At 34.1% G+C, this 26269-nt stretch overlaps 2 protein-coding genes across 6 annotated transcripts in view; both read left to right on the top strand.

Moving 5' to 3' along the window:
- The window catches only part of LOC124449662 (serine/threonine-protein kinase/endoribonuclease IRE1-like), a 34302-nt gene extending 17802 nt beyond the window's left edge, over window positions 1–16500 (top strand). For 4 of the 5 annotated variants that reach the window (XM_047000607.1, XM_047000609.1, XM_047000608.1 and 1 more), the window contains 4 exons: window positions 5854–5925; window positions 10417–11114; window positions 11351–11939; window positions 14787–15312. In XM_047000607.1, the coding sequence (XP_046856563.1) occupies window positions 5854–5925; window positions 10417–11114; window positions 11351–11939; window positions 14787–14869 (1442 nt within the window). In that variant the 3' untranslated portion in view covers window positions 14870–15312. Of the gene's footprint in view, window positions 1–5853; window positions 5926–10416; window positions 11115–11350; window positions 11940–14786; window positions 15313–15570 lie in introns of those variants that run through there. The other variant, XM_047000610.1, reaches the window with a different exon arrangement.
- Window positions 16501–24796: 8296 nt separating this feature from the next.
- LOC124449688 lies at window positions 24797–25580 on the top strand. Its single transcript, XM_047000652.1, has 2 exons — window positions 24797–25170; window positions 25313–25580. The coding sequence occupies exons 1-2, from the start codon at window positions 24820–24822 to the stop codon at window positions 25475–25477; spliced, it is 516 nt and encodes a 171-aa protein (XP_046856608.1). The 5' UTR covers window positions 24797–24819; the 3' UTR covers window positions 25478–25580.
- Window positions 25581–26269: the final 689 nt, after the last annotated feature.

The raw sequence follows: 26269 nt of genomic DNA, 5'->3' as shown, positions 1-26269 counted from the left end.
AGATAAACTATCTTCTGACTTGAGTAACTTGAGGTTAAGCTGGTTAGCTACCTTGTCGTTGATGTAGCTATCTGAACTCCCAGAGTCAACAAGGGCAGTAAGAACAGTACTGTTGACACTGACTTTGGTGGATGCTTGCATAAGGCTCTTTGGACAGGCGGCACTTATAGAGCAGAGTGAGGCAGATCTTATTGAAGCTGTAGTTTTAGTCCCTTTGACAGCCTGAGACTGGCAAACTTTAGCGTAATGGCCAGTTTTACCACAATTGTTGCGGACACAACTGCGTGCAGGGCACTCCTTTCTATTGTGAATAGGGCCGCCACAGAAATAACACTTTCTTTGGGGTTTGACTGCTGCTGACACATGGTTATCACTTGGTAAAGGATCCTCACCACCACTTTCAGTAGAAATAGAAGCTGCCGAGCTTTTGGCTGGAGCATAGGCTTCAGAGTTTTTCTGGGCTAAGTCTAACGCGTTGGCCTGATCCAACGCCGTCTTCAAGTCGAGTTGCCTGTTCTCCAGAAGTCGTTGGCGGATCAGTGGTGATAGAAGACCATTAATAAATGAGTCACGGACTAATTCCTCCCTATACTGTTCTGCAGTCACACTTCTGACGTTACAATCCTTGCATAACTTTTTAAGTTCCTGTAAGAACTCTGTAAGCGACTCACTAGGCTTTTGGCGCCTTGTAGCAAGTAGATGATGTGCAAATATTTCATTCGGAGGCTTGATATACAGATTATTTAGTGCTTCAATAGACGAGTCGAAGTCCTGACAATCTTCGATGTAATCGTAAACGTTGTGAGAGACATAATTGACGAGAGTACGGTGTTTGTTTGGGGCTTTATCGCCGCATTCTTGAATGAAGTTGTTGAACGTTCGGAGCCAATGTTTCCACTCTTTCGCGGCTGACGGCGTATTTGGGTCCAAGTCGAGACGTTGCGGTTTCAATATTGTTCCATATTGAAGAATTTAAATAAAATTAAATAAATTGTTGTAATTTACCATTCTTTAGGCTTTATTTAACTTTAAAAAACAACTTAAATGCTACAAACAGCAATATGGCGGATAAACATAACAGTGAGTACCGCTGGTCATAAAGTACCGCAGATAGTGGCACAATATTACAAAACACATTATCAGTCATTTGAAATTAAGATGAGAAATGAGGTGATAATGACATCATGCAATCTATTTTTTTAATGTTACGTTTACTTGTATTCTGCTTGTTTAATCATAAAAACTTCTCAACAAACTATCTTTTGGATATACTGTCATACTTCATGTTTGCACCACCATGCATACATTACCTAGCTAATAACATTGTAAATCAGGCAAAGAACGGCCACCCTCAAATGAACTTGCATGATATACTTCAATAAATAAGAATTCTTGTTCATTGTAACAAAAATACCTCAAAATCATAATGAAAATGAGCAAATTTGATGATGTGAATTCTCAAAGTTCCATAATAAAAAGGCTATTTACAATTTTCATTATGAATAATGTCGCAGTAAATTGCACATTTATTAAACGATCTTCTAAATTCTAAATTTACAGAAAATTACAAGTTTTTTTGAGCTCTCTCTTTGCTCAGTATACTGAAGATTACCTCTTCAGTGTGAACATCATTCAAAAGTCCACAAAGATCATTTTCTGGCTTAGAATTAAATTTTGAATACTTTTTACTCAGAATTGCATTTTGAAAGTTACATAGAGCATAAAAGTTGCTGTATCAGTTTTTTCTACTAAAAAATTTCCCAAAATAGATAAGCAAATAACGTTACTAATCGCAAAACTTCAAAACAACGACTTTATTCATTGATTTGAAGAAATTACTCCCACTGATCTCAAAATAAATAAATATAATTATTCCGACTATATCAGTAGAGCAAATGAGTCCGAAAATCTCATTTATAATTCAAATTGTGTCTTAATTGACGATTGTAAACTTACTTGATGACCTCCATTAAAAGGTGCACGTGAATCAGACTAATCCACTTACGACTTAAGCCTCCCGATTAAGCAAGCATAACGCTGCTGCTGAAATATCGCTTACAGAACGCAATGGCTGTGTCATGTTTTCTCAAATATTGTAGCACGGACCATTGTATAGACGACCGAAACTATAATTTCTAGTGGGGTGGGGGAGGGGCTGTTTAATAACGCTGTTGCTGAAATATCGCATACAGAACTTAAAGGCTGTATCAGGTTTTCTCAGATAATGTAGCACGGACCAATGTATAGAGGGCTAAAACTATAAGTTTTAGTATTGTGGGGAAGGTGTGTTTAAAAATGCTGCTGCTGAAATATCGCTTACAGAACTTTATTGCTGTATCAGGTTTTCTCAGATAATGTAGCACGGACCACTGTATAGAGGGCTAAAACTGTAACTTTTAGTGTTGTGGGGAAGGTGTGTTTAAAAATGCTGCTGCTGAAATATCGCTTACAGAACTTTATTGCTGTATAGTGTTTTCTCAGATATTGTAGCACGGACTACTATATAGATGGCGAAAACTATAATTTCTAGTGGGGTGGGGGAGGGGGTGTTTAATAACGCTGCTGCTGAAATATCGCATACAGAACTTAATGGCTGTATCATGTTTTCTCAGATATTGTAGCACGGACCACTGTATAGAGGGCTAAAACTATAACTTTTAGTTGGTTGGGGGAGGGGTGTTTAATAACGCTGCTGATAAAACATCACTTACAGAACTCAATGGCTGTATCATGTTTTCCCAGATAATGTAGCACGGACCACTGTATAGAGGGCTGAAACTATAACGTTTAGTGGGTTTGGGGAGGGGATGTTTAATAACGCTGCTGCTAAATTATCGCGTACAAGACTCAATCGCTGTATTATGTTTTCTTAGATAATGTAGCACGGACCACTGTATAGAGGGCCGAAACAAGAACTTTTAGTGGAATGGTGGAAGGGATGTTTAATAACGCTGCTGCTAAAATATCGCGTACAAGACTCATTCGCTGTATCATGTTTTCTTAGATAATGTAGCACGGACCACTGTATAGAGGGCCGAAACTAGAACTTTCAGTGGGTTGGTGGAGGGGTGTATAATAATGCTGCAGCTGAAATATCGCTTACAGAACTCAATGGCTGTATCACGTTTCGTCAAATATTTAATCTAGATAAATAAGGTTTACTATATACGGAGTGTCTATTGTCTTGTGTTTTACCAAAATACTCTTTGACAGTCGTAATTCATGAAGTTTGTTTATCTGCATTTATTTGTAAAATTACGCCTAATGAAAGCTGGCTCATTACGTGAAAATATATACTGCCCTCTCAATGTTTCCAACTGTAAGGTCATTTTATTACTTAAAATTGTCAGTCGTGTAAAACAATGCGTAATATATGTATATGAGATTTTGGAGCTAATGGGCAAAACGAAACGAAGTATATAGTTTTAAAAAGGTAATATCCAAAACTTTGCAATTTATTGGTGCTATTTCTTTTCGAGCGCTAGCTGTAAATTCATTTTTTTACTTGTTGTCGAAATAGAAATACACAGCTTGTTGGATAACGCTTTTTAAAATATTGTTCCTAGAAATCACAAGTGGTGATGATGTTAATGCCGAAGATGTCGTAAATTCTCCTGGTGTTAAAATACAAACAAGGTATGCCTTTCAATTCTAATTTTTTATATATATTGCGTAACCTAAACATATTTGTTTTGAATTGTATCACAATTCAAGTCATTTGATTGGTATTATGTGTTTTATGAAGATTTATATTATTTAATAATATGCATGATATACGTATACAGTGTTGCACTTTTGCACTCCAAACGTTCGTTTATTACGTATGTTCAATACTGTATCAATGGGTTAAATTTTCCTTTGCGAACGACAAATATTTTAAATGTACTGTGTACCAGACGGCAGTGTTCAGCACAACTTGACAAGTCTTTGCTTATCTCAATAAATACTGCGTAGCAGCAAAGTGACGTAATTCTTATTATAAAGTGCTCAAATTGACTACACTTCATAAGTTCCATCCAAGAAAAAGGAATACGTGTTTGATTACAAATACAGTCTTCAATCAACCTTTTACATTAACAAATGTTATAAGATATATGAATTTTTTCATCACATTTCTAAGCAACACTGAATGGTAACATTTGCAGCTGGTTTAATCTGTTTTAACCATGACAGTAGGATCTTGTCACTTCACAATTTGTACTTTAAGCACATTATAAGTCATTTGAAACTAAGATGCGACATGAGGTGATAATGACATCATGCAATCTATTTTTTTAATGTAACGTTTATTTGTATTCTGCTTGCTTAATCTTAAAAAGTTCTCAACAAATTATCATTTGGATATACTGTCATAATTCACGTTTGCACCACCATGCATACATTACCTATTTAATAACAAAGAAAATCAGGCAAAGAACGGCCACCATCAAATAGACTTGCTCGATATACTTCAATGAATAAGAGTTCCTGTTCATTGCAATAAAAATACCTCAAAATCCTATAGAAAATGGGCAAATTTGACGATGTGAATTCTCAAAGTTGCACAATAAAAAGAAGACTATTTACAATTTTCATTATTAATAATAAAGCATTAAATTGCACATTTATTAAACGATCTTCTAAATTCTAAATTTACAGAAAATTACAAGTTTTTTTGAGCTCTCTCTTTGCTAAGTATACTGGAGATTACCTCTTCAGTGTGAACATCATTCAAAAGTCCACAAAGATCATTTTCTAGCTTAGCATTAAATTTTGAATACTTTTTACTCAGAATTGCATTTTGAAAGTTGCATTGAGCATAACAGTTGCTGTATCAGTTTTTTCTACTAAAAAATTTCCGAAAATAGATAAGCAAATAACGTTACTAATCGCAAAACTTAAAAATAAGGACTTTATTCATTGATTTCAATAAATTACACCCACTGATCTCAAAATAAATAAATAAAATTATTTCGATTACATTAGAAGAGCAAATGAGTCCAAAAATCTCATTTATAATTAAAATTGTGTCTTAATTGATGATTGTCAACTTGCTTGATGACCTCCATTAAAAAGTGCACGTGAATCAGACCAAGCCACTTACGACTTAAGCCTCTCGATTGAGCAAGCATAACGCTGCTGCTGAAATATCGCTTACAGAACTCAATGGCTGTATCATGATTTCTCAGATATTCTAGCACGGAAAACTGTATAGAGGACCGAAACTATAACTTTTAGTGGAGTGGGGGAGGTGTGTTTAAAAATGCTGATGATGAAATATCACTTACAGAACTTAATGGCTGAATCAGGTTTTCACAGATATTGTAGCACGGATCACTGTATAGGGGGCTAAAACTATAAAGTTTAGTGGGGTTGGGAGGGGTTTTTAATAATGCTGCTGCTGACATATCGCTTACAGAACTCAATGGCTGTATTACGTTTCCTCAGATATTTAATCTAGATGAATAATGTTTACTATATACAGAGTGTCTATTGTCTTGTGTTTTACCAAAATACTTTTTAACAGTCGTAATTCATGAAGTTTGTTTATCTGCATTTATTTGTAAAATTACGCCTAATGAAAGCTGGCTCATTACGTGAAAATATATACTGCCCTCTCAATATTTCCAATTGTAAGGTCATTTTATTACTTGAAAATGTCAGTCATGTAAAACGTAATATATGTATATGAGATTTTGCAGCTAATGGCAAAACGAAACGAAATATATAGCTTTAAAAAGCTACTATCCAAAACTTTGCAATTTATTTGCGTTATTTCTTTTGGAGCGGTAGCTGTATATTCATTTTTTACTTGTTGTCAAAATAGAAATACACAGCTTGTGTGGATAACGCTTTTTAAAATATTGTTCGTAGAAATCACAAGTGGTGATGATGCTAATGCTAAAGATGTCGGAAGTTCTTCTGGTGTTGAAAATACAAAACAAGGTATGCCTTTCAATTCTAATTCATTTTATATATACTGCATAACCTAAGCATATTTGTTTTGAATTCTATCACAATTCAAGTCATTTGATTGGTATTTATGTGTTTTTATTAAGATTTATATTATTTAATAATATGCATGATGTACGTATACAGTGTTGCACTTTCGGACTCCAATCGTTCGTTTATTACGTATGTTGAATACTGTATCAATGGGTTAAATTTTCGTTTTGCGAACGACAAATAATTTAAATGTACTTTGTACCAGACGGCAGTGCTCAGCACAACTTGACAAGTCTTTGTTTATCTCAATAAATACTGCGTAGCAGCAAAGTGACGTAAATCTTTTTATAAAGTGCTCAAATTGACTACACTTCTGAAATTCCATTCAAGAACAAGGATTATACGTGTTTATTACATTAATTTTTATTTTCTTTGTTAGAGTACAGGAGATTAGTCGGGGTATAACTTTTTTTCCAGATGGAAATTATGTTTTTTGCTCTTGGCTTACAGCATGCTGACACAATTAAAAAACGTCACCAAGTCCAAGTTCTAATAAAAATTTACTTCGAATACAGTCTTCAATCAACCTTTTACATTAAGAAAATGTAATAAGATATATGAGTATTTTTCATCACATGCCTAAGCAACACTGAATGGTAATATTTGCAGCGGGTTTAATCTGTTTTGACCAATTTTTCACCTTAACAAATTTTACTCGAAGCACATTATCGGTCAGTTGAAATTAAGATGAGACATGAGGTGATAATGACATCTGGCAATCTATTTTTTCAAAATAACCTTTAATAGTATTCTGCTTGTTTAATCATAAAAAATTCTCAACAAGCTATCCTCTTGATATACTGTGATACTTCGCGTTTGCACCACTTTGCATACACTACCCAGCTAATGACATTAAAAATCATGCAAAGAACGGCCACCATGAAATCGACTTTCTTAATAACCTTCATATAATATATCAATCCCAACACTGTTTCAATATTCACATGATTTGGACGAGCTTTGAACTCGCACCTTCGGGATACTAGTCCGCCGCTCTACCTGTTGAGCTACCAAGCCCACAGGGATTGGAGACGAGTCAAATCTCATAAAAATGTAAACTCTAAACAATAAACTTAAATGAATAAGAATTCCTGTTCATTGTAAGTAAAATACCTCAAAATTATATAGAAAATGAAGCAATTTGACGATGTGAATTCTCAAAGCTCTACTATAAAAAGAAGGCGATTTATAATTTTTGATATGACAAATGTAGCATTAATTTTCGCATTTACTAAACGATCTTCTAAATTCTAATTTTACAGAAAATCACAAGTTATTTTGAGGTCTCTCTTTGATAAGTATACTGGAGATAACCTTTTCAGTTTGAACATCATTCGAAAGTCCACAAAGATAATTTTCTAGCTTAGAATTAAATTTTTAATACTTTTTACTAAGAATTGCATTTTGAAAGTTGCAAAGAGCATAAAAGTTGTTGTATCAGTTTTTTCTACCAGAAAATTTCCCAAAATAGATAAGCAAATAACGTTACTAATCGCAAAATTTAAAAACAACGACTTTATTCATTGATTTGAATAAATTACTCCCAATGATTTCAAAATATATAAATATGATTATTTGGACTACATTAGAAGAGCAAGTTCATCCAAAAATCTCATTTATGATTCAAACTGTGTCTTAATTGATGATTGTTAACTGGTTTAATAATCTTCATTAAAAACTGCGCGTGAATCAGACCAAGCTACTTACGACTTAAGCCACCAGATTGAGCGAGAATAATGCTGGTGATGAAATATCGCTTACATAACTCATGGCTGTATCATATTTTCTAGCTATTGTAGTACGGACCAATTTATGGAGTACAGAAATTATAACTTTTAGTGGGATGGGGGAGGGGGTGTTTTATAACGCTAATGCTGAAATATCGCTTACAAACTCAATGGCTGTATCATATTTTCTCAGATATCTCAAAGTTTCTTTTTACTATCTATATTACATGGTTTTTATTCGTTTGACTGGAATCCACAACTTTCGCCACTTATATTTTCGTATGTCACGTGGTACAAACTATAAACATTGCATACATCGTCACAGCTCTATCATATATTCTTATATAGCGTTGACTGTTTTTGCTAGAATAATTTCAGGTATTCTTTTAGCAATTTTATGATACAAATATCTTTTTTAATTTTGTAATAAATGGCAGCGGTTCTGTTAGTTATATAGTTGCTAGCTTCTATAGTCAATCATAATCGACTTTAGAAAATGTGAATACTGAATAATGTGGATAGAAACGATCGTTAAAACGTTATGTGCTTTGTGTGTTTCTAACAACGATTCTCGCCATACAGAATTGATGAAAAATAATGAAACTGGTAACAAAGTATATTTTTTAAAGGTTCGTGCACAATAAAGTGAAATTTTGCATCATATTCAACGTTATGTCAGATTGAATGTTTAAATTAGCTACGCCGTCACATAGCTAACCCAATTCTTTTTATGTGACACCAAGATCATTAACTAGAAGCAACTTACATCATTACCTTTTGACTGTTATTTCTAGGAGATTTAAAAAGATAGTTATGTGACTAAACTGCCCTAAGAACACATCAATACTCGAAAATCAGAAGTCAAAACAGTCATTCCGTATGAAAATATATGATAGAGCTGTGAACAGTGTAGGGAATATACAGTAGGTTCATATCGTGTGCAACTTGCTGCTGTATAGTTAATTAGATTATTGGCTGCTTTTAGCCATTTTATCATTCTTATTGGTCAAAAAAAGCAATTGACTGGCTGCCACTATGGTAATCACATGCGTAATAAGATATGCGTTGAACGAAAAAAATTAATGGAGTGGCTCTACTGTATATTTACTACGCTGTGGCTGTGACTATGTACGCAATGTTTACCGTTTCTAGGTACCACGTGACATGCAAAATATTACTCGTGTTTTCTAAGCAGAACTTCCTTGTAATTTGCAGCAAGATTGTGTTAAATATTGTTGACACTGCTTCATAGAATTAAGGAATGAATATTAGTCACAGAATGCATGTATGTATGTAAATGAAAAAGACACAAGAAGCGCATATTTGAAGAATAAGAGGTAAACATAGAGTAGAGTATGGCCCTGTTTACATGAGACCGGAACGAAGTCAAACCACGGCACAATCTTGTGTCGGTCATAATATTATTTATAGTAAATGTTTACATGGGATCGATACTAAAAGAAACTCAGAGCAGTCTGATGTCCTACCGCCTGCTGAACTGATCCGACTGAGTTTATAACGGTATGAAATAAAACCGGCATCAATGTAAACGCAAATTAATGTTCAGACCGATCTGAAATGGCATAAACGCTTGCGCACAAAAGCAAATTACACAAGCAAAATGGCTAGCAAGCGTAAAATTAGCCTGCAAAGGAGGCATTACGCGAATGAGGATTTTTCGTTGTTTCGTGCCGGTCCCTTGTAAACATGCAACAAATTCTGATTTTCATTTCAGTTTGACTTCGTTCCGTTCTCGTGTACACAAGGCCTCCGTAGATAGGGTGAAGGAAATTATCAATTATGTACATAGTAAGAAGCGTAGAGAAAAAAACAAAGAATAGAAGGTGTATGAATACACTGAAGGAAGACAAGGGGAACTTCTACTTGTTTATCATCATGAATGACGAAGTCTTGCCTTGAGTTGGGAAAGTGCTCATTTTTAGAAATTTTCTTACAAACACTATCTGTTTTTATGGTTTGGGTTATTGTAAATTAACCGTGGGCCAAACGTTTCCATACAACGGAGAAGATGAATCAAACTCTAGAATGTAGAGGAGTGAGTAATGTGGTTACACGAAGTAGAAGTTCAGATTGATGTAGAGTGTATGTGGATGGGCTGGAGGAAAAGTCTTTGTGTTAAATGACAAAATAATTTCAACTAATATGAAAAGAAGGGTTTACAAGACAGTACAAATCCAACATTGTTGTATGGTTTTGAGATAGTGGCATTGGGAATAGGACAGATGGCAGAGCATGGAGGTTGGACAAGTAAATACTCTTTAATCTGTCATTTTCTTAAAAGTTTAGTAGCAAAGATTAGAGACTTTATCTAAAAGACAAAAGAGTTATATCTTCCACTATAAAATATAAACTTAAGCATAAGAAATAGCTACATGCTTCAAAAACTTTAATTTTTCTACACTAAAAATCATTTTGTAAGCATTGCGTTGTTTAATCGAAAGTGCTATATTAAATTAAAAACAGCATTTTTCTGTGTTGCTTGCCTTTAATCTTAACAGAAATATGTTTGCATGATTGATTGATTTTTGACAACTTTAATGATTGGTGCTAAGATTTTACAAAAATTTAAAGTCGTTATCCAAATTTTAGTCGTATTTGAGTAGATTTGAGCTACCTATTTTTATGAATTTGATTAGTTTTGTTGCAATCACCTCTGAATGTAATACTTTTATGTTTTTTAAAGAATGGCAGCTGCAAGAGTGGGAATATCTTGGTCCTTCAGTTCAGCATGGAAGTCTGTTGTCAAAATTGTGTTATCCCAGAGCAGACATTAAACATGTGGGCAATATACGTGTAATTTTTTCAGACGAGTTTTGCATTGGCAAAGGAAGTGATGTAACCCGTGTTTTTCTTGGACTGGGTAAGGATGGTTACGGTAAAGCAGTAAAACGAATACATCGAGATAGCTACATCCAGCTTGCACTGCACGAAAAGAAAATTTTAAATGAATTCAATGCAAGAAAGTCGAAATACGTTGTGAATTATTACTTCTTTGAGGAAGATACCGGATCAGAATATGTTTATTTGATCTTAGACTTATGTGAAGAATCACTGGACAAGTTTGTGAAGAATTCTACTGTACATGTTCTTCAAAAAACTCTTCCCCAAATTCTTAGACAAATTTTGAATGGATTAGCTGATCTTCATAGTGGCCCAGATCCTATTCTACATCGGGATTTGAAGCCTTCCAATGTTCTGCGAGACTCAAAAAGCAAATTTCTGATAGCTGACTTTGGAATAAGTCGAATAATGAAGAATGACGCGACAACATATAAAAGCAATTCTTCCATGGGAACTTTGCATTGGACAGCTCCTGAATCCTATTGCGAAGATGATGATTCAGTAAATAAAGCGCGTTACAAAAGAGAGTCTGATGTATATGTAAGTGTAGGAATGTAAACATTTGTAAGTTGTAGAGAAACTCAATGTTGTGAAATTGCATTTTGATTTGCAATTGCAAATGAAGCACGTAATAAAGATTTAAATGAAGCACGTTATAAAAAAGAGTCTGATGTATATGTAAGTGTAAGAATGTTAACATTTACAAAACTCACAGCGAAATTTAATTTTGTGAGAGTTTTGTTTTGCTGTTAACGTTACATTTTTCATTATCTTAGAATGCAGGAATGGTGGCATATTATGTTGCAACAAAAGGGAAACATCCTTTTGGAACTAAACGGCTTAGACTGGACAACATGTTGAATGGAAACCCTGTTGGTTTGGATGAAATCAATGATGAAACATTAAAAGATCTTCTATCGTGGATGTTAAAACTACAACCAGAAGAAAGACCATCTGCCAACGAAGCCTTGACACATCCATTTCTTATGTCAGATGACGAGAAATTTCACTTTTTATGTAAAGTTGGTGACTTACAGTCGATTAAAACAAATGATCCCCAATCTAGTATCGTCCAACAATTGAATATTGAATCTTCAAATTGGAAAAGTCAAATGGATAACGATGTTTATGAATATTTGGTAAATGGAAGAGAGTATAAATCTTCATGGACAGAATGTTTAAGACTCATTCGAAATATTGACCAGCATTGGAACGATCCACCACGACCTCTGCCACAACCAGAACCATTTTATAAGATTGGCGATTACAAGGCGTATTTTATTAAAACATTCCCCAGTCTTCTTGTTCGGTTACATGCAGCTGTCAGGTCAAATGAAGACTTGAAAAACAAACCAAAACTTAAGGGTAAGCATACTAGCTTGAATTTTCTCATTTTTATTACACTTAAATTTTGTGATCGTTGTACAATAGCAATTTGATTACACATTAATTTTACGTGATATTGACATCATTTCTTTGTTCATCAGTCTCTATTTACTTAAATTCGAAGGGAAAAATTTATTATGAGAAAAATATTCATTACTACCATAAATATTGTAAAAATTTTAAAGATTGTAAAAATGAGCCAATTTGACGATGTGAATTCTCAAGGTTCTACAGTAAAAAGAAGGCTATTTACAATTTTCATTATGACAAATGTAGCATTAAATTGCACATTTATTAAACGATCTTCTAAATTCTAAATTTACAGAAAATTACAAGTTTTTGAGCTCTTTCCTAGTTAAATATACTGAAGTTTACCGCTTCAGTTTGAACATCATTCAAAGTCCACAAAGATCATTTTCTAGTTTAGAATTGAATTTTGAATACTTCTTACTTAGAATTGCATTTTAAAGTTGCATAGAGCATAAAAGTTGCTGTATCAGTTTTTTCTACTAAAAATTTCTAAAATAAGATAAGCAAATAACGTTACTAATCGCAAAACATAAAAACAACGACTTTATTCAGTGATTTCAATTAATTCTCCCACTGATCTCAAAATAATAACTGTAATTACTTGGACTATATTAGAAGAGCAAGTGAGTCCAAAAATCTCATATATAATTCAAACTGTGTCTTAATTGATGATTGCCAACTGTCTTAATGAGCTCCATTAAAAAGTGCACGTGAATCTGACAAATCCACTTGCGACTTAAGCCACCCGATTAAGCAAGAATAAGGCTGCTGATGAAATATCGCTTACAGAACTCAATGGCTGTATCATGTTGGCTCAGATATTGTAGCACGGACCACTGTATAGAGGGCTTAAACTATAAATTTTAGTGGGGTGGGGAGGGGGTGTTTAATAACGCTTCTGATGAAATATCGCTTACAGAAATCAATGGCTGTATCATGTTTTCTTAGATATTGTACCACGGACCACTGTATAGAGAACCAAAACTATAACTTTTAGTGGGGTGGGGGAGGGTTGTTTAATAACGCTGCTGCTGAAATATTGCTTACAGAACTCAATGGTTGTATCATGTTTTCTCAGATATAGTAACAAGGACCACTGTATGGAGAACCAAAACTATAACTTTTAGTGGGGTGGGGAGGGGGTGTTTAATAACGCTGCTGCTGAAATATCGCTATAGAACTCAATGGCTGTATCATGTTTGCTTAGATACTGTAACACTGACCACTGTATAAAGGGCCAAAACTATAACTTTTAGTAAGGTGGTGGGGAGGGGGTGCTTAATAACGCTGCTGATGAAATATCACTTACAAAACTCAATGGCTGTGATATGTTTTCTCAGATATTGTAGCACGGACGGACCACTGTATAGAGGTCCACAATTCAAATAGACAAATAGATCAATAAATTGACAGGCACATGGATAGATACAAAATTGATTTGAAAATTTTTTATGTGAAAGCATGGAAATGATTTGCTCAATTGCCTTCTTAAACTCTATTTGTAAGAGAGCTCCAAAGGAGCGTTGTATTGTGAGTGAAACTTTTTCAAATTTTTAAAAGGTGATTGTGTTGGCGAAAGATAATTAAAATATTCTGCCTCGTACATAAAATGCATCGATATACAAAAAAGATGTTACAACATTTGAAGCCAGATTTTCAATCATTTGCTTGCATCGTTCGTGTTGCTTATCTTGTCAAATTATTATTCTTTAACATTACAACGTCATTTCTTTCATATGTTTCTAAAAAAGACAAGAATTTTATCAAAAGGACTAAAAAATATGATGAGGATTCAAATCGCTTACTTTTTTCGTGGGGTGAAAAATTTATTGTATTTTATGATTCCTTTTCTCCTTGGGCAAAAATTTCCTCAAAATGGAAATTTTTTCGATAACGAAAACCCTGACACAATAGACACATGACAGACAAATTGTTTCTTGCAAATAAATCATCATATGTTTAATAAAATAATTGAAAACTGCAAATAACCATTTTCAATTCGGCAAAGGGAAAACAATACTGGCAATCGTTTTAAAAAGCGCAAATACCATGGGGAATCGTAAAAGTAATTCACAATGGTATTTGCGATCTTCAAAACGATTTTCAGATTTGTCACCACGACAAAGTGTCTATTTTAATACTAACAATGAGGTAGAGTTTGAATTTGCAGAAATGTTGATAACGAGGTTCACTTTGCCAATGAATAAGAGAAACAGTACGTGTCAGATAATTTAGAGTTAAAGCATAAAATGCCTATAAAACGAAAATGTAGCAACCTGTGTTATACTTTTATTGAACAGACATTTTAATATGATAATGGACTTTCTGTACTAGTTTATGCATATCACTTTTCATTCTCGAGATAATGAAGTTTTTATTATGTCCGATTTATCTGGTGTCACATTGAATAATGAGAACAAGATGTATTACATAAATTTGCTGATACATTATTTTAACATGGCGGAGCTTCCTTCTTTGTGATGTGTTAATGATATAAAATACTGCGTACCATTATCAACCTAAAGTTGTTAGGAAAATAAAGGGTATTTGAAACATTGCAGCGACTCATTTTGAATGCAATATGATGTCACAAGTTAGATAGTTTTTGTGATTAATTGTTTGGTACAAGCTAACCTCGAATGTTACCAGTTAAAAAATTTATGATATGTCTAATAATTGTTAATACGTTTTTTCAAAAGTGTACAGTATCAGTATCCTTTCCTATTTGGGGAAGTTTAAGCTATTTTGATATATTTATTTTGTTTCTTTACTCTTGAATATAATATTTTTATCTAGAACAGTGGAAATACATTGATGAATCAACGAAACATAGAGAATTGCTTTTAAAGTTGATTGAATATGGACGCAATCCCAGTTGAGGTTAAAGTGGTGGGCAATGTGCGTGTAATATTCTCAGAAGAATTTTGCATTGGCGAAGGAAGTGATGCAACCCGTGTTTATCTTGGACTGGGTAAGGATGGTTACGGTAAAGCAGTGAAACGAATACATCGATATAAATTTGTCCAGCTTGCACATCATAAAAAGAAAATTTTAAATAAATTCAATGCAAAGAAGTCGAAATATGTGGTGAATTATTTCTACTTAGAAGAAGATACTGGAACAGAATATGTTTATTTGATATTAGACTTATGTGAAGAATCATTGGAGAGTTTTGTCAAGTCTTCTACTTTGAATGATCTTCAAAAAGCTCTTCCTGATATTCTTAGACAAATTTTAAAAGGATTAGCTGATCTCCATAGGTGCCCAAATCCTATTCTACATCGGGATTTGAGGCCTTCCAATGTTCTGCGAGACTCAAAAAGCAAATTTCTTATAGCTGACTTTGGCATAAGTCGAATATTGAAGGATGATTCTACGACATATGAAAGCAATTCTTCCATGGGAACTGTGCATTGGATAGCTCCTGAATCATATTGCGAAGATGATGATTCAGGATATAAAGCCTGTTACAATAGAAGGTCTGATGTATATGTAAGTGTAGGAATGTAAACATTTGCAAGTTGCAAAGAAACTCAATGTTGTGAAATTGCATTTTGATGTAACGCTTTTATTATTTTAGAATGCAGGGATGGTAGCTTATTATGTTGCAACAAAAGGAAAACATCCTTTGGAACTAAACTATATAGACAGATCAACATGTTAAAAGGAAACCCTGTTGGTTTGGATGAAATCGAAGATGAAACACTAAAGGACCTTCTGTCGTGGATGTTAAATCTAAAACCTGAAAACAGACCATATTCTAACGAAGCATTAAAACACCCGTTTCTCATGTCAGACGATGAGAAGTTTCAAATGTTATGTAAAGTTGGGAACCTTCAACAGATTAAGACAAATGATCCCCAGTCAAGTGTCGTTCAAAAATTGAATAGCGAATCCGTATATTGGAAAAGTCAAATGGATTGGAATGTCTATGATTATTTTTGCACGTACGAGGAAAATGGAAAAATCAGTAAGGTCCGTTATAAATCTTCATGGCCAGAATGCTTAAGATTCATTCGAAATATCGACCAGCATTGGAACGATCTACCACGACCTCTACCACAACCAGAACCATTTTATAAGATTGGCGATTACAGGGCGTATTTTCTCCGAACATTTCCTAATCTCCCTGTTCAGGTACATGCTGCTGTCAGGTCAAATAAAGAATTGAAAAACAAACCAGAACTCAAGAACTTTTTTAATTTTAATGAAAGCGAACTACATTAATAAACAATTCAGATACAACAGAACCTGTTGGGGGTAAAAATGTAGCAATTAAGAAATTATTGATACTGTAGAGATCTTATTTTATAGATATAAAGAAAAACAGTTTCCACGACGTATTTAGATGATATTTTACCACATTTCTGCTGAATCTATAGCCTGTGGTATTCATTGATACATTTTAATATACCTGATTATTTAATTGTTACTGTAAATTGTTTTGGAAAAAGACCGAATGCGAACATGACATTAAAAGTTAACTTTTATGTTTGGCTGCACTGAAAAATTTTGCTCTACATTTATCCAATATACTAAACTCGTATACGATAAAAAATTGTATTTCTGAAATTATTATAATTACTAAAAGTCTGGCCTTGGTGTTTTGGTCTCTTGGGAGCTTCTTATCTTATAAACCTGACCATCAGAAGTTGTGCTTAATTCCTTAAGTAGAATCTTTTGTGTTTTACTATCTCGCATTAATTACGTAGCTGATCAATATAAAATAGTTGAATTAAATAACATTTTCATGAGATTGAGTGAGTGACAGCATTTCATATGATAATTTGTTTATGGACACAATAATATTTTAATTAGTTTTATAGAAAAATATTCATAGTTGTTATCATTTTCTGATATTTTGCTTATTTCATGCACTGTAACCATGACAATTATTTCGTGCTTAAATCCATACAACTAAAATGCAAGTGCTATGTATTTAATATTTCTTAAATGAATATTGAATATACACCTAAATACACGTAAGGTTAACTACGGCGCTCTCTATTGCCTATATTCTAAAAACTCTCTCACACTCACATTTACTGAGTAAAGTTTCAAAATAATCTTATAACTGATGGAAGACCTTGTATTTACTCCACAGATAGAAAATAGTGCAAAGTTATGTTGATTTTATCATCTCAGATCCCATATCATCTGGTAGGTATCCACACATTAATGTCACATTAAAGCATTCAGTAATAGTTGTGTGACAGTTTTAGTTTAAAGTTTTGTAAATCATTTATATAAATTTTGAGCTTTTGGGCTTTATTTTATTGAATTAACTTCGCAAAGAGCATACTATAACAACAAAAGTACGTAAATAACTTCTAAATGACAAAGAACAATGCTACAGCTTTCTCTAGTTACTGCAGCCTTTTAAACACAACGTTGCAAAAATTAAAAACAACGCGGATTACATAATGTATAATAAGTGCGAAAAATGTTTCTAGAATTGACGAAGACTGACATTTTGGATTTATTCTAGAGGGTACTGCATCTATTTATTTAAGATTTTAGAAACGTTCTCATTTTACAATGAGTTGTAACATATGACAGCTAGATTTTCTGGATAGTACAAACGTGATTGCCTTTGGAAGCGAGGACTGGCTTGTAATAGTAACTAATCTTCATCAATCTTCACAAGACTATAAATTATTTTGTATTCGTTTACAAACCAAATAGTATGCTTTTTTTAAGGACCTATGACACGAAAATTTTATGTTTGCAATGACAGTGTACTTTTAAAACAGTTTATGCATATCACTTTTAACTCCTGAGATATTGAGGACTATGCTATGTCCGACTTATCTAACTTGTGACGTCACATTGCATAATGAGAGCTAGGAGTATTAGGTATATTTAACGATACTTTACTTCACAAGGACATAGTTTCATTTGTTGTGACGTGTTTGATGATATAAAATGCTGCCTATTAGTATCAACCTAAAGTTGTCAGGAAAATGAAAAGTATTTGAGACATTTTAGAACTCATTATGCAATATGACGTCACAAGTTGGATGAAATAGAAATAACAAAAATTCAATATCTCGCGAAGGAAAAGTGATATGCATTAACTGTTTTAGACAGTACACTGTCATCTCAAAAGTTCTGGTGATTACAAACATAAAAAATTCATGTCATAGGCACTTTAAACGTCAAAAGTAGTTTTACATTTCCAAATATAACATCGGGCTGAATTGTAAGGGATATTTTAACCACTTAGTAAATATGTATGCTTTATAACTTATGAAGCGATAGATAAAACTGATAAAACACCTGCTGAAATTCACTATCCACCAGCTAGAGGACACCTTTCACTTGAGGGAAACGAATGTAAATTATAATCCCATTTACCCTCAAAATTGGGTGGAAGTATCAATAACCATTATGATAATTTTTAGAAAGCCAAAATTAAATTTAATCAAATTGAAGCATTCGTATGTACTATTTTTGAAGCATTCGTATGTACTATTATATGTAATGAAAAGGGCTATTCTTTTCTACACATAAACTACGTAAAAGAAAAAATCATCTTCTTTACGTTAAAGACTTCTTCCGAGTAAATGAATTTCAAAAAAATTCGTTTTTAAACTGGACCAAACACATTTGCCAATAAAATCATAACTGAGAACATAATTATTTTAAATATATGCATAACAATAAATGCCTTCCTTATTACAAAATACAAGTTGAGATGTTTACGTCAGAAATTATTCAAAAAATTCAACTATAATATGGGCATTTCTGACACAAGAACAGTGTATTGAGAATCGAACCCAAAGACTAAATTGTACCGCTCCTAAAAGATGTGTGTGACATTTTTCATAAATTAAAGCTGTTTAGACCAAATCAAACAGATCATCAATTCTTAAAATAATTCAGAAATTTTTTCTTCCGAAGATTGTCAGACGGTCAAAAATGGTTCGTTTTAATGTTAAAGATTGGCAGAAAAAGTAAACATGGTATATTTTTCCAATGAATGATAAAGATATATGAAGAAATATTAAGCATTTATAACTTATAAAAAGTTCAATGTTGATCACAGTTTCTTACATTTTTTGCCATCTAGCACAGTTTGTCAGAAATTCTTATGCATTTTTTTAATGTTTGAAACATTTACCTTTGCTTTATTTACATTTTTTAGATGTAATAGTTTTATCAAAGAAAATTAATAAGGAGAAAATGAATATGAAATTAATACTGATTATCCTAATTGTTATGGTAAATAAACTCACGCTTCGTATTCTCCATTCACAAATGTTGCATGTGGTTAACGCAAGATTTATAAGTAACTTTATAATATAAAAAGAGGTACGCAATGCGTACACGTGGGTAGACCTAAATGGGTAAATAGGCTAAATGAAGTTGGCAAATGAACAGAATTGAAATAAAATTGTATATTTAATATCATTTACACCAAATTCGCTCAATTTTTAAATATTGATTTTAGTTATATCACTAAGTAAGTGTTTAACATTTTTGCATTTTTTGAACGTTTTAGCTTAGATTGCACCTGAGCCTCATAAATGCATGTGCTCGCAAGAATCGCGACAAGGAAAGTAACGTCATTTAGATTTCTTGAGACTTTTAGGTTTTTTTTCACTGAAAACCATTTTTTCTATGATTGTGTTTTTCAAACGTTTTCTGAAGTGTCTTAGATGTTGTTCAGAGAACGTTTTTTTTCGCAACGGTGAATACTGTATTTGTTCTAACAAGTACAGTGGTGTGCTAATTTTGTTTAGTTCCGCTTGACTGAATATATAGCAACATGCAATATAATACAAGTCAACATTTGAGTCTCAATGTTTTCGTAAAATTTTGAAATCCAGAGCTTGGGAACAGCATTTGCTGCGATTGGGAGGGCGAATTAATTGTTGAACAATACGTTATAGAAACACGTTTACTGCTACACTCACTTAAAATCATAAAAAAACTGGCTATTTCAGTCGCTCGGTTTCCCGGCAATTGACTGGAACTGCGCGTCATTTGAGGAAAGCGTGACGTCATGTAAGTAACATTTCAGCAAGCGTGCATTAAAGTGGTACTATGACGAAAATTTTGCCTCTCGTGTTTTTTTCATAGATTAATAGTGTATGTTAAAAAATCTCTTCTGGCGAAATTTTAGCGCAATTTATTTCATGCTGTATGTTTGTAACACACAATACAATGACGTAAGAACCAGACAACAAATACGGCTAACCTGACGTTTACTCCTCATTTGACTCTGAAGATGACTACCGCTAAGGTTGTCGAAACGTCAGTCAACAACATCAAAAACAGTCCTTCTCAGGACTTTATTAACCTGGACGATCATCATTTACAAACATATAACGATACTCCCGGGTTCAAACCATTTACTGTATTTCATGCTGCTCGAGTTACGTAGCGATAAAACTTGAACTTTAAGAGCCGCCATTAAAATGCACCATATTTGAATTTTCAAGAAGGAAGGTGCTTGTGACGTCATAGTCTTAACTCGCGGCTGTTTACAATATAACACTATATACAAATAGAGATTTAAAAGGTTGTATAACTCAATTTTTTTAACATGCCTTCAACACGCTGTGTCGTGCAAGATTGCAGTAATAAGTCTGATAGAAGTACAGGCATTTCATTACATAAAAGCCTAAACGGCGAGTCTTTGAGAAGAATTTGGGTTAAATTTGTTCAGACGAAGCGAGCAAACTTTAATCCGAGTTCGCGCAAAATTCGATTCATGATTTCTTCGAATCACATCTCGGATGATTGTTTTGAGCGTTTATTCCATTTGCGTGGTATGACTAGACGGCTCAAACCTGGTGCCGTACCTACTATTTGGAAGAAACCACAAACACCAACAACGTCAAGAGAGCGGCGTCAGGTTAGCACAAGTTGCAATTATATACTTACACATATTGCAGATGATAAATTTTCACAATTTGAGAGAACCAATAATACATCCAGGCAAACCATTTAATATATAATATACATTTATACTAAGGTTTTAAAGGAAATACAAAATGAAGTGTCTGTATCATGCGATGACCTTTGGTCTTTAAACCTAAAGGCGGATCTCCACTAGACGATTTTTATGACGATCGTCTTAAAAATTCGCTGCGCCACATGCGCAGTAGGAAATAAAAATCGTCAACTAAATCGTCAAGCGCTCGACGAAAAGTAGAAACGGTTTCTACTTTTCGTCGAGCGCTTGACGATCGTCGTAAATTGAACCAATGAAATTTCATTCCGTGAAACTAATTACCATTTCTCTAAAGTCAAAATGGCTGCCACCAGTGGAGAAAACGAATTCCAACTGAACGGTACAAATCCTGTAGAAAATATTCCGTCAGAGATTCAAATACTTGCATCTCCGAGGAATATCTCAGTGGTGCAACATTTTGTTGATCAAAATGTGGTGCAAGATGTTGGAGAGCTCGATAAGGAAATGTTTTTGCAAGCTCTCCGAGACTATAGTTGCTTGTGGGATACAAGCAATATAAACTACAAAAATAGGACCATGAAACTTAATGCATGGAAATCTTTGTCTCGAATGTTCCAGCGAGAAGGTAAGTGTTCTAAATTAATGGAGGACTTCAAGAAACTTGAGAATTTCACTTGTGTTGTTTGGTTATTGTGATGTAACATGTTAAACATGCTAAAGTGGACAGGAAAACTTCTCGACGTTTCTGCGTAAGGGTGTTCGTCTCACCATTTCGTTTGACTGTGCTCCTTGACTATATGTGTTATTTCGTATTTTATGTCAACTCTAACAAAATTTGTTTCTTGCCCTTTTTCAGTTCCATACCTTCAGAAAATTTTAAGAACCTTAAAGATTCTCTAAAAATGCCTTGATAGGAGACGAGCATTGTCTAAATCTGGGGCAGCTGCTTTCCAACATGCAAATATTTTGAGGTTATGAGATTTCTTCATGAGAAAACAAGCAATTTGGAAACTCACAGCAATGTGGATCTTGAAATCCAAACAATACCAGAGAACATATTGGACATATCCTCATCACAATCTCCAGGACCTAGTCAGCCTTCTTCAAGCTGTTCAAGTGTATCAGATGAGGCAAAATATGGTAAAAGAAAACGTCCTAATTCTAACGATCAACTAGATCCATTTCTTGACCATGTGAAGAGTATGGACCAGAAAATGGTAAATTATTTAGAAGGATTGTCAGGTAGAAGAGAAAATGAAGATAAGGATGAAGCAGAGTTATTTTGTATGAGTCTTGTTCCAGTTTTAAGAGATATGGAAAAAAAGCAACTCAGACAAGCTAAATTAAAAATTCAACAGCTTTTGTATGATTTACAATATTCAGATAGCTAAAGAAAATTGTTGTAGAACTTCACATATCGCATTAAAAATTAATAACATACTCTCACTTATACAAGATACATGCCTTCCAATGAATACAGATATATAGCAAGTGAAATCATTTATTTTAAAATTATAGCTTAAACATGTATTGCTAACTACATAAAAAACCCTTTCGTATGAAAACCCATCACATCACTAATGCTCATATTGAATATAAATAGCTTTAAATTTGTTTTTATTTTGAACACCTTACTATTTGCCACTGCCAGTCAACTGCTCCTTCATTATTAAAATAATCGGCAAATTGTTCACGAACCCACTTAGCTTCTGCACCATAGTTATTTGATGCACCAACATCTGTAATGTCACCCAATCCATTCATACAATTTGCATCTTGTCGCCACTCACCAGGGTTAAACTCATTACCCATTTGCCCATCTTGATCAGCAAATGATGGTGGGCAGTATAGATTTGAATCGTCATCTTCATTTATGCTCATAAGGAAGTTATGCAATGCCACAACAGCTTTAGTTATGGCAATCACATTATCAACTTTGGCAACTATAGGCCTATGAAACACACGAAACCGACTAGCACATATACAAAAGCATTTTCAATGACACGTCTGGCTCTGCTTAGCCTGTAATTGAAAATTAGTTTCCTCTCAGACAGGTTTGAAAAGGATAGGGCTTCATCATGTGGCGTTTTAGGCCAAATGCATCATCCCTACAAATACGTGGGTAGTACTTTCGTTGAATGGGTAATCTTGCCATCTGTGGGCATGTTGAGAAGCTTGTTTTCAATAGCATAGCCAAGATTGCTGTTGGCATACACGCTGCCATCACTTTGCCGCCCACTATCACCAATATCAACCAGTGTGAATTTATAATTTGCATCACTAACTCCCAACAAAACAATGCTATGAGTCTTTTGTAATTAAAAACTCGATGCCTGTCCAGCAGGAGCAAACATCTGCACATGCTTTCCATCAATTGCTCCCAGCATATTAGGAAAGTTCCATCGATCTTCAAAATCTTTAGATACTTTTTCCAGTCACTTTCAGTGCAAGGTGTTTTCATGAAACCCATTTCCTTTAGTTTGTCCCAAAGTGCGTTGCATGTTTCGTAGATAATTCGACCAACAGTCGTTGAGCTCATTCTATAATTGGCAGCGATAGTTGTATGAGCATCCCCAGTTGCCAAATATCGCAGAGTGACTAAAAGTCTTTGATCTACACTTATTGGTTCTCGCATTTTCGTCTCTTTCTTTCTTATCATCGGGGCAATATACCCCAACAAGGTCTCAAAAGTGTCAGGTAACATCCTGAAATATCTGAAAACATTTCATGATCGTATAATCGCAAGTCTTTAACCAGCAAATTGTACTCTCCTTTCTCATTTCTTTCCTCGTACAGTTTACGCATCCAAAATCTTGGTCGTTTTCGCTTTGTTTTCATGGATCTTACTCTACATGCATGCAGTAAAATCAAATGCCTTCGAAGAAGTAAATAATGCATTAAAGTTTGATTCACATCCGCCATTTTCTCAATTTCACATTGCAATTTGCAATCGTCTTTGACGATTTTGTTGACGATTTTGTTGACGATTTTATTTCCTACTGCGCATGTGGCGCAGCGAATTTTTAAGACGATCGTCAAAAAAATCGTCTAGTGGAGATCCGCCTTAACGAAGCTGCTTGAAGAACAAATTCATTCAGGCAAACTTCGTTAAAGCCAGGGTGATCCAAAATGCATTTCCTTTCATCGATTTCGAACTGATACATTTTACCACGGCATTGCTCTATTTCCATGCAGCATCGGCACTCTTGAGGGTTGACAACAAGATCCAACGAACAATGGCCACATTCACACCTTTAATGTTGGCCAAATTGTATGTTTCCATAAAGTTATCATAGCTAACGGCAGACGATTCAGATCAAAGTAACACACTAAGAATGACATCTTACCATGAAGTAACATCAACACGGGCATCAAAACGATCTTGCAACATGTCTTCAACCCGCCGTTCTTCTGCGACTGTAGCTACGTACTCAGCAATTTCATCGGGCGAAGCAAGCGGTTCAATATTATCGACAAATGGCAAAATTTCCGAATTAGATTCGTTCAAATTTGCCGTCACAAATTCCGATGAATAAATCGATGCGTTTGTCTCGATTGAAGACTCAGAGAGCGAGCTAGATCTCGATGAATTTGACATTTTTTTGCTCTATTTATGTTTTTCTTTGTATACTTTCAAATGTGCGCTTCTCTCCGTGTTAAGACTATGACGTCACTGACCTTTGCTGATTGCAAATATTCAAAAAGGGCCGATTTTAATGGCGGACATGAAAAGTAGACATTTCAAATGTTCATAACTCCCTCGTTATTTTATTATTTTTGCTTAAATTTTACGAAAGCAATAATTGATATGTGTTTAAACTATTGAATGCTAAAATCGATGATTTTTTAACGTTAAGTTTTCGTCATAGTACCACTTTAAAAATACAGTGAAATATCTACTTTGATATGCCTAATCGCTGTATAGTTGCTGGCTGTTCTAGCGTTCCTTGCCCGGAAAAGGGCATAGGACTTCACCGCATTCTTTTTTATGGATCAGAAGATACTATAAAAAAGGAAAGGAGGAAAAAGTGGCTGGATTTTGTCGCTTTAAAACTAGCAAAATGCCCAATATCAAAGATGTCGAGCATTTGCTCGCTGCACTTCAAACCTGAAGATTTTACCAGACGGTATACTAGTTTGCAAAGGAAAACAAGTAGACTGGTGTTTGTCGAAGTTGGTGTGTTTGCTTTTCCTTCTGTTCATCTCTCAGAAAGACTGATGAAAGAAAGTGCGCCTTCTGAAAGGAATCGTAGACAGGTAAAGATTTCTGTTTAGAATCCTATATGTAATCCGCGTGAGACTGATAACTTCGATGAAGGAAGCTTGTTTTGAATTCGTCAAAGATTTTGTGATGGACATTTAATTTTTCCAGTTGATACCATATTGTATTTTGTTGTAGATTGTTAGAGATATTTTGTCTAGCACAGAAGCAGGTCCTTGCTCTTCTAGTCAAGACACTTTTGGAGCTGAAAGTGCAACCTCTTTGGAAGACAGTGATACTGATGTTGAATTTGTTGATGATGTCTTGCGAGTTCAAACAATTGCAGTACAAGCAGAAGTATAGGTATTGAATTTATTCCAATAATTTATTCAAAAGACTTTTTACACTAGTAGATTGTAAGATCTAAAGATTATATCTTTTTTTGTAAGTTCAGAATGGGTTTTGCCAAATTGAAGAATACTGCAGGCAATGTGTTCAATACAAAGAAAACACGAGGCAAATGAAGCGAACGATAGAAAGCAAGAATGCTATTATCCAACAACTCACTGAAGGTAAATTGTTTCATTACATTCAATTTGGTTTCTTCAAGAACATATATTCTTGTGGTGTCTCTATGTCATTTAAATAGATACATGGCTGCAATTGAATTACTTAAATATGAGTATTGTAACACCTGTTTGGAACAGTAGTAAAATGTGTCAAGGTGGATAAACAGAATGAGGAAGAAAAGCAGGATGGTAGTGATGATGATAACATGTATATGGATATTGACATTGGTAGTGAGATGGAAAATGAAGGTGAAGTTTGATTTCAATGCTAATAGCTGAAATTATATACCACAAATTTTATTAACATATAAATATGGTCCATAGGTTCTGACAACTATGACATTGAAACTTATTCTTCCCAAAGTGAAGAGCTAGAATCTGAAGATGAAACAAACCAGTCAAAAAAGTACGATTGTGTTGTACATATGCATTATTTAGTCTTCCAGTGTTATCAATCATTTTATCTGTGTCTCACGACAGACAAAATATAATATATACATGTATTGTTCTAACAATCGGGGTGAACAAAGAAGAAAGCAACCTCCGAAAGCAACCAAAGTTTATTGTCACCTTGCCACAGCTATTG

The sequence above is a fragment of the Xenia sp. Carnegie-2017 genome, unplaced genomic scaffold (assembly GCF_021976095.1).
Source record: "Xenia sp. Carnegie-2017 unplaced genomic scaffold, XeniaSp_v1 HiC_scaffold_23, whole genome shotgun sequence".
Classification (NCBI taxonomy): Eukaryota; Metazoa; Cnidaria; class Anthozoa; order Malacalcyonacea; family Xeniidae; genus Xenia; species Xenia sp. Carnegie-2017.
Note: the sequence above shows the minus strand (reverse complement) of the source record. Positions and strands in the feature narration are given on the sequence as shown.

Coding starts and splice junctions, on each gene's coding strand:
- LOC124449688 (XM_047000652.1), top strand. CDS start 24,820: ATGCCTAATCGCTGTATAGTTGCTGGCTGTTCTAGCGTTCCTTGCCCG. Junction 25,171..25,312: donor CTGAAAGGAATCGTAGACAG/GTAAAGATTTCT, acceptor ATTTTGTTGTAG/ATTGTTAGAGATATTTTGTC.